At 57.9% G+C, this 19,221-nt stretch overlaps 1 protein-coding gene across 7 annotated transcripts; it reads left to right on the plus strand.

Annotated features, from left to right (window-relative positions):
• Positions 1–296: 296 nt before the first annotated feature.
• CHST1 (carbohydrate sulfotransferase 1) lies at positions 297–18,980 on the plus strand. 7 transcript variants are annotated; one of them, XM_065944975.1, is made up of 5 exons: positions 297–721; positions 3,051–3,140; positions 14,288–14,358; positions 15,290–15,386; positions 16,831–18,980. In XM_065944975.1, exon 5 carries the CDS (start codon positions 16,873–16,875, stop codon positions 18,106–18,108), a length of 1,236 nt encoding a protein of 411 aa, XP_065801047.1. In that variant the 5' UTR covers positions 297–721; positions 3,051–3,140; positions 14,288–14,358; positions 15,290–15,386; positions 16,831–16,872; the 3' UTR covers positions 18,109–18,980. The 7 variants fall into 7 exon arrangements, with proteins under 7 accessions (XP_065801047.1, XP_065801043.1, XP_065801045.1 ...); XM_065944971.1 differs by lacking the exon at positions 14,288–14,358; XM_065944973.1 differs by lacking the exons at positions 3,051–3,140; positions 14,288–14,358 and adding an exon at positions 14,501–14,623.
• Positions 18,981–19,221: the final 241 nt, after the last annotated feature.

Below are 19,221 nucleotides of genomic sequence, written 5' to 3' on the forward strand. Positions count from 1 at the left end.
AGTACAGAAAGTGGGGCCAATGGGTAGCCTGCGCCTTGGCTCGCCGGGCTCCCAAAATCCGGGTTGTGGGTGTGGCTCCCCCCGGGTTTGGATGGGTTAGCACAGGAACCGGCCTGCGGACGGGGGTGTCCCGAGGGCTGGTGGCTGGAGCAGCGCGGGGAACCGGAGCCGGCAGGGCGGCGCGGGGAGCGGGAGGGCGCGCGCCGGCGGGGTGGGGAAGAGCAAGGGGCGGGCGGCAGCCGAGGGGCGGGCGGCTTTCGGGGGGTGGAGCCCGGACCGCAGCGCCCGCCGCTAGCTCGGCGCCGTAGCCGCCGCCGCTGCTGCCCAGGGCTCGGGACGCAGGGCGGGCAGGCGCTCGGCGAGGCTCCGGCGCCCCGGACTGCTGCGCTCTCGGTCCCGGCTCCCGGCCCCTGGCCCGGCGCCCCCGGGGTTCTCGCGCTCTGGTCCCCGATCCCGTACCCCGACCGGGAGAACGCTCTCAGCTGTCCGAGAGGTCCTGGGCTCGCGCCCCCGGGCCATGAAGAGGGGCCCGTGAGGGGCGCGCGGAGGCGGTGGAAGAGGAGGGAGGAGGGAGGCCGAGGACGAGGGCGCGGGAGGCGGAGGATGCCGCCGCCGCCGCCGCCACCGCCGCCGCCCGCCGGCCCCCGGCGAGCCTGACTCCAGATCCCAGGATGGAGCCGGCGCTGGGCGCTGCAGCGGCTCCCGGTGCGCCCCCGACCAGGTACCGGCCGGGCCCCGCGGGCCCCGGGGCGGGAGGGAGCGGACACTCGCCGCAGCAGCCGGGAGGGGCGCGGGCGCGGTGGGAGACGCCCCTCTGCTCGGGGACAGTCGCTACGGGCGGTGCGGGGCGGGGGGAGGACAGCAGCTTGTCGGGCGCAGGATGGGGCTTTCCAGGGCCGGCGGCGGGTGAGCGCCGCGATCGCCCTAGCCCTCCCCGCCCCCATTCGGGGAGGGCAGCAAACTTGAGTCGCTCGGCGGCCCCGAGGCGCCCGCTCCCCTCCGCTGCGGAGCGCACTCGGGGGCTGCCCGAGGCTCGGCGTCCCATAGCCTGCCGGGCTTGGGGCTGCTGCGACCCCTGGAGACCCTGGGGTCCCCACGTCTGTACCAACTTTCCAAAACCACGCTGCACGCGGAGACGGGGGCAGTCGTCTGCTTCCTGCCCCCAGCCTCTGCCGCGCACCCGCACCCGCACCCACCACTCTGCGAGGAACTGGTCTTGGAGGGGGAGGGGGGAACAGGGGCTGCTGGAAGATGCAGACCTCCCACGGAAGCCAGAACCACCCGCCTGCTCTTCCCCTCCTGGAGAGCAGCCCCTCCCAGGCTCTGGGAACCCAGAGTGGCCCTGGCCGGGAAGCTAGGGGTTAAAAGGTAAGACCGAATGGTAGCCCTCAGGTGGCACCTTGGCCTGATTTGCGATGCCACAGGGTACCCTCCCCCCACCTCCCACCTCCATCCTGCGCCCGCCCCTTCCCAGGGTTACAGCTCCTCACCTCTGGTGCGGCTTTTCTCCTGATGGTCTTAAACACTGCTCCGAAGCTGGAGGCGTCTAGGGAGTCCAGGCGCCAGAGAATGAGCTTAGACTTTTGACAGAGAGGTGAAGGCAGGGGGTAGGGAGGTGGATGTCCAGAGGGTAGATAAGGACTGGAGGCAGAGGGGACCTGGGGCTGGGGGTGGGAGGTGGGACCCTGACTGGGAGGGTAGCTGCTCTGGCCAGCCAGAGGAGCCGTAGGTGTAAGAGGCAAGCAGGTGGGGGCCCGAGGTACCAGGTACCTGCTTCAAGGGTTCCTCAACCCCTTGAGGTGGGGCTGGCTGCCACAGGCAGGGACCTGACTTAAGATGGGCAGTCCCCAGGCTCCCGTCCACAGCAGCCGGGGACACTTACAGGCAGCACCGTGACCCTGTTTCCTTCTCCAAGTGCTCTCACCCGTCATGACTCACACACTGGACTCACCAGGGAGGTATCAAGCCTCCAATCTCTTCTCTTCCCCTCCCTCCCGGATCTTCAGGGAGCTACTGGGGCCTGGAGGGGGTGGATTTGCCCTGGGGCCTTAGCCCCCGGAGGGAGGCCCGGAGCCGGGCACTGCAAACTTTCATTTCCCTGCTGCTGTCCTGATGCTGGCAGGTGAGGGGCTAGGCCAGGGCCGTGGACTGGGGCTGGGGGCTGGGGTGGGGTGGGGAAGTGAGAGGCTGTCTGTGCTAACGGTGCCCCCAACCCTGCTGAAGCTTTGAAATCCCAGCCCCACCTCCTTCCTGGCACACACCGTTAACAACCGACCTCATCGCCAAGCGGAAGCACATTTTCCCCTTAAAATTCCAAATTTCCCTCTTTGCTGAGTATTGCCATGTTTTTGGCTGGAGGGTTCCTCTTCAGCATCTGAAGTCAAGCTCCTCTTGCTGACAAGCTTCCCTGCTGTGGGGCCACCTTTGGCATGGGCAGGTCCCCGTTAGAGGGGATGCATTCTTCTAGGGCCCTAGTTCCCGAGGAGGAGTGCCCTGAGGGTGCTGATACAGGGGTGAGTACACCGGCCACATGAACACGCAGGAGGTGTGCATCTGTGCTCCGCTGAGTCTGCAGGGGGCCCAGATGCTGCGCTCTCACTGGGCCGGGAGAGGCTTGAACCTCCTTCCGCCCACCCCACCACGGCCCCCCGCAGTTCCCCTTGCCCACACCGCTGTCTCCCTCCCTTTCCCACTGTGGGTCTCTCTTTACTTTTCCAACTCACTCTGCATTGGTGCGGGGAGAGAGCATTTGATATTCATAATCTGGTTCAGAGAAGGTCCCGAAGCCCTGAGTCACGGTATGGTTCCCATGGAAACAGACTTGTTCAGAGGACTCGGTGTATCGCGGCGGTGGTGGGGGAGAAGGGAAACATATAGTAAAAATCCAGGCTCCACAAGTGTGGTAGGAGTTGGACCAACTCCCTTCATGGGGAGCAGGGAGTGGCCGGGCAAGCCTCTGGGGGTCCTTGTGGGAGGGGCTGCCTCTCCCCACCCACTGGGTTACCCCCTCACCCCGGGAGCTGATCAGCTTCCTCTGTGGCTCTTGGCAGGTTCTGCTTCTTCCACGGGCTTTCTGACTAGGTGGTAGGGCTCATGGCCACCAGCGTTTGCCTCAGTCTCCTCCTCTGTGAAATGGGAAGGTAAGAGCTCTTCACCCACCTCACAGGGCTGTTGTGAAGGGCAATGCGTTAACCCGGGGAACACGCCGAGCACACGGCCGTAGTGAGTGTTCAGTGAGTGCCTAATTCAGGGTGTTGGAAGGGCACCCCCCCGGAGGTGCCTTCACCTGGATCCACCCCCCTGCATCCGGCAAGATGGTCTTGACATCTGGCGGGGCTGGCCTCCTGCTTCATGTAGGAGCCTCCCCAGCAACCACCGGTGCACCCCCAGCTGGGAACCAGCCATCACTTTCTTCCTCCCACAGAGCACATGTTTAGGTGGCTGAGGGTCTGAGCACCGTTCGGGAGTTCTGGCTCCCGTTCAGACCCCACCTGCCTGGGAGGCTTGTGGGAACACATCCTCCCAAATCCAGAAGGCCGGGCAGCATCCTGCTTTGGCCCCCTGGAGCTCTGAAGATGGAGAGAGGGGACTGGAGCCGGGGTGACCTTCCTGGATCCTGGAGAGGTGGGTTCACTCGGCTGGAGAAGCATCTCCTGGTGGTCCACTGAGGAGGAATCAGGAACTCTCCAGAAAGATAACAGATGCTGGCCTCCTCATCCCTGCAGGTTAGAACCTCTGCCGCTGAAGTGTGCCCAGAGTGCCCTACAAATCTGGACTGGCTCTGGGCTCCAGCCCAGCAGGCTGGGAGACGGGCGCCTTCCCGCATCTGCTCACCCCAGCAACCTGCGCCTCTGGGCAGTGTCTAGGCAGTGGCTTGAGGCCACTCTGGGCTCCAGTGATGGCCCAGCCAGTCTCCCTCACCGGCCCGTCTTGCAGTTGCTGCCCTCCCCTCCCTGGCCTGCAGACAACCCTTCCTCTTCTCCACATCACTGGTCACTGTCCCCCTCCTTCCCTCCCATAAGGAGGGCGTCCGCTCCAAGCTCCCTAAAGGCAGTCCCTGCATCAGTACCAGCTCTCGGAGCTACGGCTCATCCTTCACACCTGCTTGCTCTTCCTTCTGTTTTACAGATGGGAAAACTGAGATCCTTGGGCTTTGCCAGTCAAAGCAATCACTCGAGCTGGCCTTGGCTGCCCCCACCCCCACCCCGGCCCTGGGGATGTCCTTCCCTCTTCCCTGACAGCTCCAGGTGGCCCCAGAATCCCCGGACCCCCATCCCCCTCCATGCTGACAGTTTCCTGCCTAGGTTCTTCCCCCAGGTCTGTCTGGACCGCTTTGCCATCCTCATTGGTGTTCACAACACCTTCCGATTTAATACCCTCTGCAAATTTCATTAACGGACTGTTTACTCCCTCTCTCAGGATCGTTAATGAAGATGTTAGATAAGATCTGACCCAACGGAGCTGGGTCTTGGCAGCCCTGCCTTCTCTCCCGGGCTCTGTCCCTCAGCTCCTTCCCCCCGGGCTTTTCTCCTCCACCTGGGACCTTTAGGACCTGCCCCTTCTTGCTTTCAGCCCCATGACAAGTGCTTAGGGCCAAGTCTGTTTGAATTAATTTTGTAAGATTACTCGAGGCGCTGTATCAAATGCTTTGCTAAAAATCAAGATATATTACCCTGCCTGCATTTCCTTCATCTCCCAGTCTTGTAATTCTATCAAGAAAGCGATCAAGTTTGTCAGGCATGATTTGTTCTTTATAAATCCCCACGGTACCGCGTGGGGCACAGAGTTCCCACGTTTTCTAAATGTTTAGAGATTCTCTCTTTGTGTTTGCTCCTTGATTAGAGCTGGAAGGCCATGGGCTGGGAATTGTCGGAAACGCTCATCTCTTCCTCTGGGACAGAGAACAGAGCACAGTCCTCCCCTTCTCTGGGTCACTGCTGGGGAAAATGAGTCGTTTAGCACCCACTGCATCCTTGCGGGGTGCTGAGGGCCCCAAGTTGGGCATCCCCCACCTCAAGATGGGTGGATGGGCAGAGGGCCTGGGGCCCTCCCTCGGGGATTCTGTAGGCAGATGAAGATGATAGACAAGTCTGGTGCTGACATTTCAAAGGTGCCGTGGAGTGAGTACCTTGCACAGTGCACTAAGAGCGTTACCCTAACATTAAGGGTGTCTCGTTCTTGATCTTATTTAAGGGAGGTGGGTGATCTCTCCTCTCCCTGGGTGCCTGGGAAAGTCCTGTGAGGGTAAGCCTGCCCTGGCTCCAAGGTCTGGGTCTCAGCCTCTGCCGTGTTGCTCCTGACCTCTTAAGCGTGCCTTAACAGGGTCAGGAAAATAGTTGGGGTGGTCCAGACCATGGGTTTTAGGGGGTTCAGGGAGGGAAGGTATGTCTTTAGGGAGAAACTCAGACAGGTGAGGACTTGGCTGCGTACGCACCTTACACACAGAACCCTGTAACCTGCATCCGGCCCCTCGCCGGCCTTGTCTCAGCACGCCGCTTGGCCTCAGGGAGCCCCGGCCCCTCCCCTGTGAGATGGCTCCTCCGCGGATCTGTTGCGGTCACGTCTTTTTCGGGAGGTCCCTGTTGACGTAGGGGCAGACACAGAGGTGCCCCATCTGATTGTCATGGTACCTGTGAGCGCTCTCTCCCCAACACTTCACATCCAGGAGACAGACAACTGACAGACTGAACTGTCTGGCATCCTTGAGGCCAGCTGGGGGCTGGTGGTGAGTTCTGGGCTTAGGGGGCCAGGGGGACCTTCTGGGCCTTGAGCCCAAACCCTCTGCCCCATTCCAGACCGTTCCAGGCCAGGTGGTAATCAAGACATTTTTGGGTGTCCTCTTGGCTGCATAGCATTTGGGCATTTCGGGCCCTGCTGGCCATGAAACCACCTACTCCCCCGCCTCTACTTGTTTAACCAGAGCTAGGGCCCGGGAGTGGGGGGCAGAGTGTGTTCTGGTTACTGCCTGTCTGGTGGGACATCGCCCTGCACCCTCCGCATGCTCGCACCGTTATTTTTGCCAGTCTATGTGACGGGCTTCTCTTTGTCATTCAGCTGAGGGGAGAACCCCTTGGGAAGCGGTGAGATGGTACCCACGCGTTTGTGCTGTGCCAGGAATCAGGCAGGAAGGGCTGCAGGCAGCCCGCGTCCCTCCGGCTGACACAGCAGGGGTCTGATCCTTGGAGATGGTCACTAGGTGTCTGTTGGGTGAACCCGCTTCTGGGTCTGGGTGAACGCTGAGGTCAAGGCTGGCACTGGTGTGTGTAGGCATCCCGGCAGCCACCTTGGTCCTGCCTGTCCGCTCTAGTCTCCAGCTGCTGGTTCCATTCCGTGCTCTTGGGTGTGGTCTGGGGATTTAAGCTTTGTGGTCAGGGCCAGGGCTTAGGGGTCCTCGGAGCTGAGCCCCCACCAAGGACAAGCCGCACAGACTTGGACAAGTTCCCTCACTTGTCTGAGCCTCATGCTCCTTGTCTGTGAAAGATGGCAGCAGTACCTGTGGAAAGCCCCCGCTTGAAGGGAGCGAGGCCTCTGATCATCTCTGGGTATTGAGAGGGTGACAGGCAGGAAGGTCAGGGGTCTCCAAACGGAGGAAATAGGATGCAAGTGTCAGACATTTTTAAATCTCGCTCTTGAGTGGCAGGAGGAAACAAACTAAAAGTGTCAGACTTTTTTTTTCCCCTTCTCTATACAAATTTACAAAGAGGTTTCTTTTAAAATTCAGTGTTGCCATGACGACACCTATTTCCACCTGAACTTAACTTTTCTCAAACCTTGAGCTAACCAATGCATTTTTCTTATGGAAATGTTTTTCTTAAGCTATGTTAATGAGCTATGTATTTACCCTAGACTGTCTTCAACTTGGATCTGCCTAATACTCAGAACCAGTATGTTTTCCTTGACAAACCAGTATGTTTCACTCATGCAAATGTTCTCTTAAGCTATGTTAATGAGACTGTGTCTTTGCTTGGAAACCTGCCTTTCTTCAACATTCACGTCAATCATTTTATGGCCCGGGACAACTTCACCTTGTGCCAGCAAGATCTCAAAACGCAGGTCGTGGGTGAGGGGCTGTTGCCAGGCTCTGAGTTCTGAGACATTTCCTGTCTTTAATTAGCAGCCTGCTAGGAGCTATATAACATCCGGCTAAAGACTGGTGGGGGCGGGGGGGGGGGAGCACTCTCTCTGCCCCCCTTCTGATGTCTATATCAGAATATACTTTAATAAAACTTTATTTCACAAAAGCTCTGAGCGATCAAGCCTCGCCACTGGCCCCGGGTTGAATTCCTCTCCTCTGGAGGCCAGGAATCCTGGTGCCTTTCACGGCTCAGCACCCTTTCAGTACCCCGTCCATCCCATGTGATAGCCCCAAAGCTCAGGTGAGCTTCCCCCGCACCCAGCCCTCCCTCCCACACCCCCAGGGGCCAGCTGGGCCTCACGCAGGTGGCCCGAGACTAGAGACTCCAGGATCCAGGGGCAGATGCCCCCCTCCTCCCAGCCCCTCGGGCAGCAGCGGTCTGCGCTTTAGCTCCCGTAGGCTGTTTCTCATCCTTGAAGCCGGGAGGAGGGGCCAAAGCCCCGGGGTATCCAGGGGGCGGGGCCTGGGTGCTACTCCGATGACGACTCTGGCTGCTGGGGAGGGGCTGGGGGACAGGAAACCGGGGCCTTTCCGCCCGTGTGGCTGCAGAGGGTTCCGCCTACCACAGGCCAGGCTGTGGTAGGATCAGCCCACTGGGCCCTTCTGACTCATCCCTACCCAGCGAGGAGTCAGGCACACTGGGCCCTTGCGGCAGGAGGTCGATCACTCTCCCCGCTGCTGGGGAAAAGCTTCCTCAGGTCTGGCGGGACCGCTGACCGGCAGGACTGCAGGTAGCCTCTGAGGTCTGAACAATAAGGGTCTCCAACCTACACAGGTGGTGAGAGCTTCATGGAGGAGTCTGTGGCACTGTTGTAATTTCTTTGAACGTTTCCAGGCCACTATTGCATGGACTGAGGATCCTGGTAGGCCACAGTCCATGGAGTCACAAAGAGTCGGACACGACTGAGCGACTTCACTATTGCCTGTTTGCAGGTCTGAGTTGTTGTTATTCAGTCGCTCAGTCGTGTCTGACTCTTTGCAACCCCACAGACTGCAGCACGCCAGGCTTCCCTGTCCTTCACTGTCTCCCAGAGCTTGCTCAAACTCATGTCCATTGAGTCGGTGATGCCATCCAACCATCTCACCCTCTGTCGTCCCCTTCTCCTCGTGCCTTCACTCTTTCCCAGCATCTGGGTCTTTTCCAAACTGTTGGCTCTTTGCAGCAGGTGGCCAAAGTTTCAGCTTCAGCATCAGTCCTTCCAATGACCATTCAGAACTGATTTCCTTTAGGATGGACTGGTTGGATCTCCTGGCAGTCCAAGGGACTCTCAAGAGTCTTCTGCAACACCACAGTTTGAAAGCAGAGTAGTCCCTCAAAATCATGCCCAGGGTTCTTAGTGAATCCTGCTCTGTGCCCAGCCCTGTGCTAAGCTTCATCAGCTTTCTGTCTCAGAATCCAAATATTGGAAAGACTCTGTGATCGTCTTTCTCATTTCATAGATAAGGACAGCTGAGGCCTATGGAGGTTAAGTGCTCTGCTCAGGGTAAAGCAGCAGTAGGAGTCAACCCAGCCCCGGCTGGTCCCACAGCCAAGATGTCCAACCTCCATTCAGCCCGCCTCCTCGCATGCCTATGGGTAAACTTCTCAAGGAGGCTTGGGACACCATGCATATCCCAGGGTCAAAACGTGTGGCTATTGGACTGATCTGCTCTGGAGACATCAGGGCTCAAGAGAGATAGCCAAGCCTCCCTGCTTATGGTGAAAAGTTGGTGGATGGTTATCTCTGGATGCTTGTCTTTGGAACCATGATTTTGAGAACTTGCCCCCCATTGGAAGTGCCTGAAAGATGTGTGTACTGGTTCCGTGGGGTCTGTGGATAAGCCATGAGGCCCAGGGACTCAAGGGATTGTGTGCAAAACACATGCTTGGATTGGTGTGGATCTGGAGAGAAGGATCATAGACCTCACAGGGTTTCAGATTGAGGGGACATGACCCCAAAGAGAAAGAAGCACTGGGGCTTCCTGTCACCCCTGGGCTGACCCAGACCTCAGAGGCTGAGTCTGGACACCATCAGACCACCTCCCCCCAAGGCTGCACTGGCTGAACCACATATGGGCATCCTGCTCACCTTGAAGGTTGTTCCAGGACAGAGGACCGCTAAACTTGTCCTTGGACTTACTAGGTGTGAGGTCTTAAGGACAGTGATACCTGCTCAGGGCTCTCGAGGAAAGCCTTCTGGGGAAATCTTGTGTTGGGTTCAGTAACAGGAATAGTTGGGTATCTCTTGAGCAGGTGCTTTAATCTTCACCTCATGGATCCTATGAAACACATAAATGAAGTATTTCCCTTTTCTCCTTGGCTGCCAGGTAACTCCGACCTGTCTGTGTAACCTCATGGGCTGTTGTTCACTGACCTGGCTCCTTGTTCTTTCAGACTTTCATACCCCTATTTCCCTCTTGCCTCATTTTCATCACATTATTTTTCTTAGGAAGAAAAAACTTTGCTGTTTTGTGTTCTAGACTTAACTAAACAAACATCTATGGTGGATCATCACTGGCCACTGCAGACATAGGGATTAAGCACTTCCTTTCTGCAGTCTCCATCCCAGAGGCCTGTTTGCCAACTCTGTGCCCCCCTCCATCTCTTCCCCCATCCAGTTCCCTCTGCTTCTTGCTCCAGTTTCTGGGACCCCAGAGCCTTGGGGCTCTTCCATACTGACTCCTAACTCTGGTGAGCTGCATCACCTGATACAACGATCAGGTTTTTTTCCTCTGCTTCTCCTGTCTTCCCAGGCTTCACAAAAGTAGGGGAAAAGGGAACAAGGAGAAAAACCAGGAGGGGAGTCGTTTCCCCAACTGGGCCTTAGCTGTTCTTCCCAAAGCCTCAGGTCCCCCTTTGGAGGCCTCCCGCCTTTTCAGCTTCTATCTTGTCTCAGGAGCCCCAGGTGACTTCTGTCTCCTGCCAGAGCAGACTGAGCCCAGTTTTTCTGGCCAAAAGATGGTGAATGCAACCCCGATGCCTTGGAAGTGCCGGTGGAGAGAGCCGGCCAGCAGTGCCCGGGGGACAGCGGTGCCCTGGGGGCACAGTGAGACACCGGTGCTGGGTTTCAGTGCCCCACCCTGCCATCCGCTGTCCCTCCAGTTCTTGCATGAGGTGGCTGCTCTCCGTTTCCCAAAGTTAATAAACTCAAACTGAATCAACATACTCAGTACAAACTGTGCCTTCCTCCCACCCCTCTCTTAGCTCCTCCCACCTGGCAGCCACAGTTAACTGGTTCAGTGCAAGTTCTTGTGGTTGTTTATGCATAGATTCAAATAAATGTGTGTGTGTATATACATATATATATTCACATACAGTCCCTTTTAAAAGCTGAGAGATGGTGGCACACTATTGCCCATGTCTTTGTTGGCCCTATATTTAAAAAATTTTCTTTTAGTTAAAAATGCATCTTGGGTGATGGTTCCACCTTGGTACTTAACACATCTGTGGAGCCTTCTCTGATAGAACTGGTTAAAAAGAAAACGCTAGGGTGGGGGAGAATGTTAATAATGAAAGGGTTAAGTCTCTAGGGAAGAGAAGGGATGCTCATGGGTGGGTGTTAGGAGGTTTAAGAGCCTTCTAATTGTGTGTATAAAACTGTGGGCACAAATAGATCTTCTGGGAAGAGGGGTTGTGTCTCTCCAAGGGGGTCTGTGACCCAGAAAAGACAAAGAACCACAGCATTGGGTTGCGTGGATTAAACAGAGCAGGAGGCAGAGGTTAACTCGCCAGAGGGCAGCGTCCCTTGGTTCCGGAGCCTCACTGGGGCAGCCACGGATCGGGCTGAGACAGGGGCAGAGCTGCCAGCCCTGGCACCCTCTTGGAAGGTGACTGGAGCCTTACCACTTCTGAAGGAGGGTTCCCCCATCCTTCAGGGAGGGTGGTCCTGACCCTGAGGATGAAGCACAAGGGCTTCCCGGGATCGGACAATCCCAATGACCAGACCTGGGAAGCCCTTGAGGGCGACTGGGTTTAGGGAAAAACCGAGGCACAAAGAGGCCAGGGCCAGGGGAATGCAGAGCCTGTGGGCTGCTCCAGCCTATGACATTCGGTGTCCCTTCCCCGTCCCTGCCAGAGCCGGAGGAGACCAGGGAGTCGAGGCCCCCCAGACGCTATGAGGCTGCCTGTCGCCGCCTGCCTCTTGGGGTGTGGGTGAGACAAGGGGGGAGCACAGAGCCGAGCCCGCAGCCCGGGTGGGCGTGTCATCTCCCCACCTCGCCGCTCCTGCAACATCGCCTCCCCGCCGCCGCCTGCCTGCCTGCGGCCTCACATTAGACTGCAGCCAACCAGCCAGGAATGCTGAAGCCAGCCGAGACGCAGCGCCAAGGGGCGGCGCTGCGGGATGTGGCCACTAGAGGGCAGCAGGGAAGCCACTGCGGCGGTTCGGCCGGAGAGAGCTCGCCGGCCGGGAGAGTGTGCAGGAGGGCAGAGGCTCCGCGCAGAGGCTGGCCTGGCAGAGGTCTGGGCACAGCGGTCAGGGGCCGTGTCTGCCTCACCGTCACAGGAATGATGGGTGCTGAGGGACCTCCTTGACACAGAAAGCACTCGAGACATTAATGACGATAAAAGTAACTTAACACTTACTGAGCACTTCCTCCTCGCTAGTCTCTGTAGGAAGTAATCAGTCTTAGAAAAATAGCCTTGTTAAAATTATCCCCACTTCTTAGGTGAGAAAATCAGAAGTCCGGGGAGACTGGGGGAATCTGGTCATTAACAGGGCTGGTGCCAGAGCCAGCGTCCCAAGCGCAAGTCTGCACCATATTACACGCTTGTCCACATGACCACCGCTACGGTTATACTTACTTTACCAGTGGGGAAACTGAGGCTCAGAGACAACGAGTGAGTCACACAGGCCTGTGCATCTGCTGAGTGACAGGTCCAGGCAGGTGTGGTTTCATGGCTTGAGCTCTTAGCTCTGATTTCTAGTTCTCCCACGGGGAGGTGTTTCCCCCTCCCATCCTGGACCCTAATTTGAAGGTGGCTGGTTCCAAAGTCTGAACTTTCCTTGGAGAGTGGGTGACTCCCAAGAGAAGTTAGATTCTGGACGCCCACGTCTAAGGCTTGCCTGGATTTTGACTCACCAGAGGTGGAGGGAGGCCAGGCCAGAAGCTTCGAGAAGCCCCAGCGAGGGGCTCTGGGGCCCACAGTCCGGCTCAGAGGATGAGGGTATTGAGGGTATCCCTTGCAGTGGCCAGGGCTCCCCTGGGAACAATGGGGCCGGGCCTCAGGGCCTCTGGTTTCCAGGGCAGTTGCTTCCAGCATACCAAGGACGCTTGGCAGGCCCTGGGCCCGGTTCTGCCAGGCTGGCAGGAGAGCAGGGGCATTTCTAGGAGGGCCTGACTTCCTCCATCTTCCCGTTCCCATGCCCTGGCTTTGCCCTCTTTGGGGGTGGGGTGGGGTGACAGGGAGTGGCCTGCCTTCAACACATTCCCCTCCCGGCTGTCCAGGTTGCACCTTGTAAATCGGATTCCTGCTTTTTAGGGGATTTATAGCATCGCAATGATGCTTCAGTTCCTTCTGATTTATTGGCAAAGACAGCAACTTCCAATCCTGGCCTTACAGTTTTTGGGGGTGCTGGTGGTTCAGGGAAGTGAGGGGAAGAAACTTAAAATGGTTTCCTCCTTGAAAGATGCTCATCTCTAAAGAAAACCTTGGGTGAATTGTTTTTGGAACGGGAATCTTAAGAGTTAAGGGAAAGCTTCCATTTCAAGCTTCCATCTCCTGTCTTGGTGAGGACCAAAGGGTGTTGCATGTAGTTGAAGAGGGAGTAGGTCAGGGAGGAGGATTTGAGCATACCGCCTGGCTGGAATCCTGGCTCTAAGCTTGGAGAAGTTATCTAACCGTGTAGAACCTCAGTTTCCTTATCTGTAAAATGGGACCATGACCCCACAGGGTTACTGTGAGTGCTAGATGAGCTGATGCCTGGAAAGGGAGCATATGACTGGGAGAAACATCACGAGTGCCCAGAAGTACTTGCTTTCCTTCGTGTTATTTCGCCCATAGTGCTCAGAACAGCACCTGGCGCATGCTAGATAATAACATGCTTGTGAATAAATACAAAGGAAATATGGCTGAATGAAACAGCACTGCCGCTAAAGAATGGGCTCCAGAATAATTTAAAAATATTACTCTGCACGAATATTGGTGATTTTCCATACCTGTTCTCTAAAGACGTTCACATTTGTCTTGGGGCCCTTGGGCAGGGCAGGCCTGCACTCTGCATGGGCTGGGGGAGGGTCACATATAAAGCTGAGAAGCTCTTCTCTGTGGGTCCTCCAAGCAACCCAGCTGATGGAGAAAGCGTCTTCTGCTGTCACGGGGTGAGGCAGTGTGGGATGGGTGCATTTGTCGGCTCACACGGGAGGTTCCCCAGAACCTCTGACTATGCCTTTCCCCTATTTACCGCCACCTGGTGACACAGTACTGCTTCCTTTAAGTACCAAGTAGGGTTTCACACTTAAAACCAGACTCCCAGGACCGCCGCCAGCCCAATGCCGTCACCCCAGCCTCTGTGCCCATCCCTAAGCTTCAGCATGTTTCTTCCCCACTAAACTGATGGTAAAAGAGCCACAGCGCCGGCCCAAGTGTCTGATCCAGAGCGACTCGAGTCTCCTACTTCTTACTTGCTTACCATGCCCATTGGTGTAGTCTCTGAGCCTTAGTTTCATCATCTGAACAATGGGAATGAGGACCCTGACCTTCCAGCAGGGGCTCTCAGGAAAACAGACTCTCTCCCTGGTGTGGAGAGCTGGGTGAGTGAGCTGAACCCGACAGCACTCATTTGGGAAATGAGGACCCACTCGTCCCGCCCCCAAGGGGAATTGTGCCCAATAGTGAACGTGGGAAGAATACTCACAAGGCGCAGGCCTTCACCCAACCTCCACGAGCCCCGGAGTTCAACCAGACCAGACAGCAAAGGGAAGAAGCATGCTCTAAATCTCAGAAGTCATCTGAACGTCGCCTTCTAACGTCCGGTGCCTCACACACTGATTCACAAATGAGCAGGGGACGTTAATTGCATGCATGTCTGAAGGCCATAAATGGGTAACCTGGAGGAACAGTAAGTCAGGTCTCCTTGGAGGGAAGGAGTGTGGGCTCTGGGGAACCTGCTGGATGAGGGTTAAGCCAGGCATGTGAGTTCAGGCAGGTTTCTCCACCTCTCTGTGCCTCAGCTTTCTTGCCTGTGAAATGGAACCAATGCTGGCTTCCACGTAAAGTTCCTGTGGAGCACTGATGAGCCAAGGTAGGTAAACTGCTTAGCGCTTAGGAAATACTCATTGGATACTCACCAAAACAACGCTGTGACCTTGGTGCTTTGATTTAGGGTTTGCAAGGAGCGTGAGGGTCAGGGATGTTCCCTGGTCCACTTTTGCTTTGAGTTTCAGGTAGCCGCTCTCCTCTCTCTGTGTGGGTGGAAGAGGACCCTCGCTTCCTTTCTGTCCCTTCCTCCCGGGCTTCAGCGGGTGGGCTGCCTCCACTGAGCCGCCGCTTCCACCTGGAGATCTGGGGTGAGGCTCCTTGCTCTTCCTGACTTCCGCTAACCCCCACTGGGGAAGATCACTGAACAAGGTGAATTGCAAAGGGTCAGGATGCTGCGGATTTTAAATGCAGAACCCATCTGGACTGTGCTCCAGCCGGCCCCGTTTTCTGGGATAACTTTGACCCTGACGGTACCGTTGTTGGGCACTGAGCTGAGTGAACCCATCTGGACTGTGCTGCAGTCGGCCCTGTTTTCGGGCAAAACTTTGATGCTGACGGTTCCGTTGTTGGGCGCTGAGCTGAGCTGGCCAGCCTGGGGCTGTTTGTGTCCAGTAGATTTCTCTGCACCTGTCTCGGGTGGTAGCTGGGAGGAGTGCCTCTCGGGTGGTGCCCCTAAATGGGGCACTGACTCTCAGCTGGGCATGCAGGCTTGCCAGCCCCCTGCCCACTGGAGCATCACTCTCTCGTAGGGTAAGGGTAGTGGGTGGGAGAGGCGGGTGAAGGGGGTGGGAGGGACCCAGGGACTCAGAGATGGCACTGGGTTACCTGGAGCCCCGAGTCTCAGTGGGCAGATCTGGGAGAGCAGACAGGGCTTGCGTTACCCAGCCCCGGGGAGCTGTCCGTGGGGCAGGAGACACAGGGGCGAAGGCCCTGGGAGCCCCGCCTCAGCACCACCTCTCGCTGTCTCCTTGCAGTCTGCTGGCCACGGGACTGCCGCAGAGGCTGTGACCACTGGCGAGGCCTGGAGAGCCGGCGGCTGCGGACTGCCGGGCGCGGAACAGCCCCTCTTTGGTGAGTTGGTGGGGCCCTTCCCCGCCTTTGCCTCCCCCAGGGCGGGTCGCTGAGCTGGCCTCTCTCGGCATGGGGGGCAACTTTCACACGCTCAGGTTGGCCCCTCCCCCGGGATCCCAGCACACCCCCACTTTCCCTGCCCTCCCACTCCCCGCACTTTCTCTGTTCCTTGAGGTGCCCCTTCTCTTCCACCCTTCTTCTCTCTGCCTGGCCTGGGTTCTCTGGGGCCACTGTGGAATCACAGGGGGGTCCCCGAGCTCACCCTGTGGGCTGAAGGGGGTGAGGGCCTAAGGGTGGAGGCCCTCGGGGACTGGCTGGGGGAGGGGTGCTGGAGGAAGCAGTCGATCCAGCTAAATCAGTTCCCACATGTGCCCCATGACCTGGACCCCTTCCTCAGTAGACTTGTGCATACTCAGTTGTGTCCGACTCTGCGACCCCACCGACTGTGTAGCCTGCCAGGCTCCTCTGTCCATGGGATTCTCTTGGCAAGAATACTGGAGTGGGTTGCCATTTCCTTCTCCAGGGGATCTTCCCGACCCAGGGATTGAACCTTGCATCTCCTGCATTGGCAGGCGGATTCTTTACCACTAGCACCACCTGGGGAGCACCCCCTTCCTCAGTGGCCAGGAGAAAATCCTGGAGGCCACTGGGGCCTGGGAAGGGGTGTTTCTCAGCAGCCCCTGGACCCTGTCTGCTCTGGGGCCAGCTGCCTCTGAGGGAGTCCATGAGCCCCAAGAGTCCTCCACTGGAATAAGCTGGTCACCTGCATCTGTAAATTGGGTGGGGAGCGCAGGAAGGGCTTGACGCCGTTGTCCACCTTCCCCAGCCCGGTGGCCAGAGGTTGCTAGCAGCCCACCCACTCAAGGTGTGTGCAGATTCTTTTTGCACGGGGCCGTGGGTCAGGGGGTGGCATCTGACATGGACCCTTCTTCCTCTGGGGATGGGCAGAAGATGGAGGAAAGAGGACCACATGGGGAAGTGGGTGCCAGCTCGTGGGAGTGGAAGAAGATGCAGGTGGCCCAGGAGATGCCGGCAGGGGTGGATAGGCAGAGACAGGGGAATGACTTGAGGTAGGTGGGGGCTGATCATCCCCCAGGTATGAGAGTTGAGGGAGTTAGCGTCTTGCCCAGTCAGGCCCCACTAAGGTACTCAGTTCCCGATGGGAGGCCCCACAGTATTCTGTAGGTTAGATCCTGGGGTATGGGAATCGGTTTATTCAGTCCCTAATAGCCCCCGGGAGTCCCCAGAGAATGGTAAAAGTCTAGAGTAGGAGCCCCTTTAGTGCTCAGGTATATGTGGGAGCACTGAGCCAGGGAGCTGGGGTCCCTCCCCTGAGGGATGGAGACCCAGCTCCTCCCAGGGAGCAAGCTGGTGCCCCCCACCGCAGCCGTCAGAGGCATCCAAGCCTGGCTGCCCCCTGACGGCTGCCCGCCTTGGCCCCCAGACCTCACATGCTGGAGAAGCAGCCCCATGAAGGTGCCCAGCCATGCAATGTTCCTGGAAGGCCGTCCTCCTCCTTGCCCTGGCCTCCATCGCCATTCAGTACACGGCCATCCGCACCTTCACGGCCAAGTCCTTCCACACCTGCCCGGGCCTGGCGGAGGCCGGGCTGGCCGAGCGGCTGTGCGAGGAGGGCCCCACGTTCGCCTATAACCTCTCGCGCAAGACCCACATCCTTATCCTGGCCACCACGCGCAGCGGCTCCTCCTTCGTGGGCCAGCTCTTCAACCAGCACCTGGACGTCTTCTACCTGTTCGAGCCCCTCTACCACGTGCAGAACACGCTCATCCCCCGCTTCACGCAGGGCAAGAGCCCCGCCGACCGCCGGGTCATGCTGGGCGCCAGCCGGGACCTCCTGAGGAGCCTCTACGACTGCGACCTCTACTTCCTGGAGAACTACATCAAGCCGCCGCCCGTCAACCACACCACGGACAGGATCTTCCGCCGCGGGGCCAGCCGCGTGCTGTGCTCCCGGCCGGTGTGCGACGCCCCGGGCTCGGGGGACCTGGTGCTGGAGGAGGGGGACTGCGTGCGCAGGTGCGGCCTGCTGAACCTGACGGTGGCCGCCGAGGCCTGCCGCGAGCGCAGCCACGTGGCCATCAAGACGGTGCGCGTGCCCGAGGTCAACGACCTGCGGGCGCTGGTGGAAGACCCCCGCCTCAACCTCAAGGTCATCCAGCTGGTGCGGGACCCCCGGGGCATCCTGGCCTCCCGCAGCGAGACCTTCCGCGACACCTACCGCCTCTGGCGGCTCTGGTACGGCACCGGGCGGAAGCCCTACAACCTGGACGCGACGCAGCTGACCACGGTGTGCGAGGACTTCTCCAACTCCGTGTCCACCGGCCTCACGCGGCCCCCGTGGCTCAAGGGCAAGTACATGCTGGTGCGCTACGAGGACCTGGCCAGGAACCCCATGAAGAAGACGGAGGAGATCTACGGGTTCCTGGGCATCCCCCTGGACAGCCACGTGGCGCGCTGGATCCAGAACAACACGCGGGGAGACCCCGCCCTGGGCAAGCACAAGTACGGCACGGTGCGCAACTCGGCGGCCACGGCCGAGAAGTGGCGCTTCCGCCTCTCCTACGACATCGTGGCCTTCGCCCAGAACGCCTGCCAGCGCGTGCTGGCGCAGCTGGGCTACAAGATGGCCAGCTCGGAGGAGGAGCTCAAGAACCCCGCCATCAGCCTGGTGGAGGAGCGGGACTTCCGCCCGTTCTCGTGACCGGGGCTCCGTGGGCGGGGCAGGGGGCGCACGGTGTCGGTTTTGATACCATGGACCGTTTTTAACTGTTGCCTTATTTCCCCCTTCCCTCTCCCACCCCGTCTTTTGTGTCCCACCTGCCCCCCGTCCGCCCCGCCCCCCAACTTCCACCTGCCTCTCTTTGTCTCCGAAATTTGCACTATGTCTTGGACAGGAATCCCTGGGGCAGAGGGGGCGGTGAAGTGGGGTCCAGCCCCCACCCCACCCCGTTCAGACACTCCGGTGTGTGTCTCTGGTGGATGGTGACAATGTTTACAAGCTCCACACTTACACATTCACATACGCACATACACACACACACACACACACACACACACACACACACACACACACGCGCCTGAGAGGAGAGACACCCCAACCACACAACTTCTGAGGTTTTTTGAATGGACGAGTGGTCAGGGTATGGTAGTTTTTGCACTGTCTTACTTCAACAAGGTAAGAGGTTAAAAACAAAAAGGCCACCTCTCTCTAATTTATGAATGGTGTTTATCCCTCCCCATCCTGCTTCTGCCCCCCAATACCCATTGCCCCCCACTCCATGGAGCAGAGAAAACTGCCCCTTCCTGCCCACCCTTGCCTGTCGGTGAGCAGGTTTTTACTGTGAGGTGAATGTGGACCTTGTTTATTTCTTCCAGTCTGTGGCAACGCTGTCTGTCTGTCTGTCTGAGTCTTGTGGCTGCCCCTGGACCAGTGATGGCTGATAAATATTATGGTTTTCTGATTGATCTTGGGGTCCATCTGTGATATTTCTTTGTGCCAAAAAGAAAAAAAAAAGTGGTTCAGTTTGCTAAATGAACATTGAAATGCTTTATCTGTGTTTTCTGTAAATAAAAGAGTGCAATAATGTCTGAGTGTGATTATGGGACATGCTGAAAGGGCAAAGGCAGAACTTGTTGGGGTCCAGGTGTTTCTGGCTTTGGGGAGGAGATACATGGAGATGGAGGAGGGGATTCAATGACCAGTTTCTGGTTTTCAGAATTCGTGTCACCCTCAACACCCTCATCAGTGAGTTCACAGTTTCATTTCCCTTCGGTTAGTTGAGACCAGTCACCTGATAGCCAGGAGGTGATGTTC

The sequence above is a fragment of the Muntiacus reevesi genome, chromosome 9 (assembly GCF_963930625.1).
Source record: "Muntiacus reevesi chromosome 9, mMunRee1.1, whole genome shotgun sequence".
Lineage (NCBI taxonomy): Eukaryota > Metazoa > Chordata > Mammalia > Artiodactyla > Cervidae > Muntiacus > Muntiacus reevesi.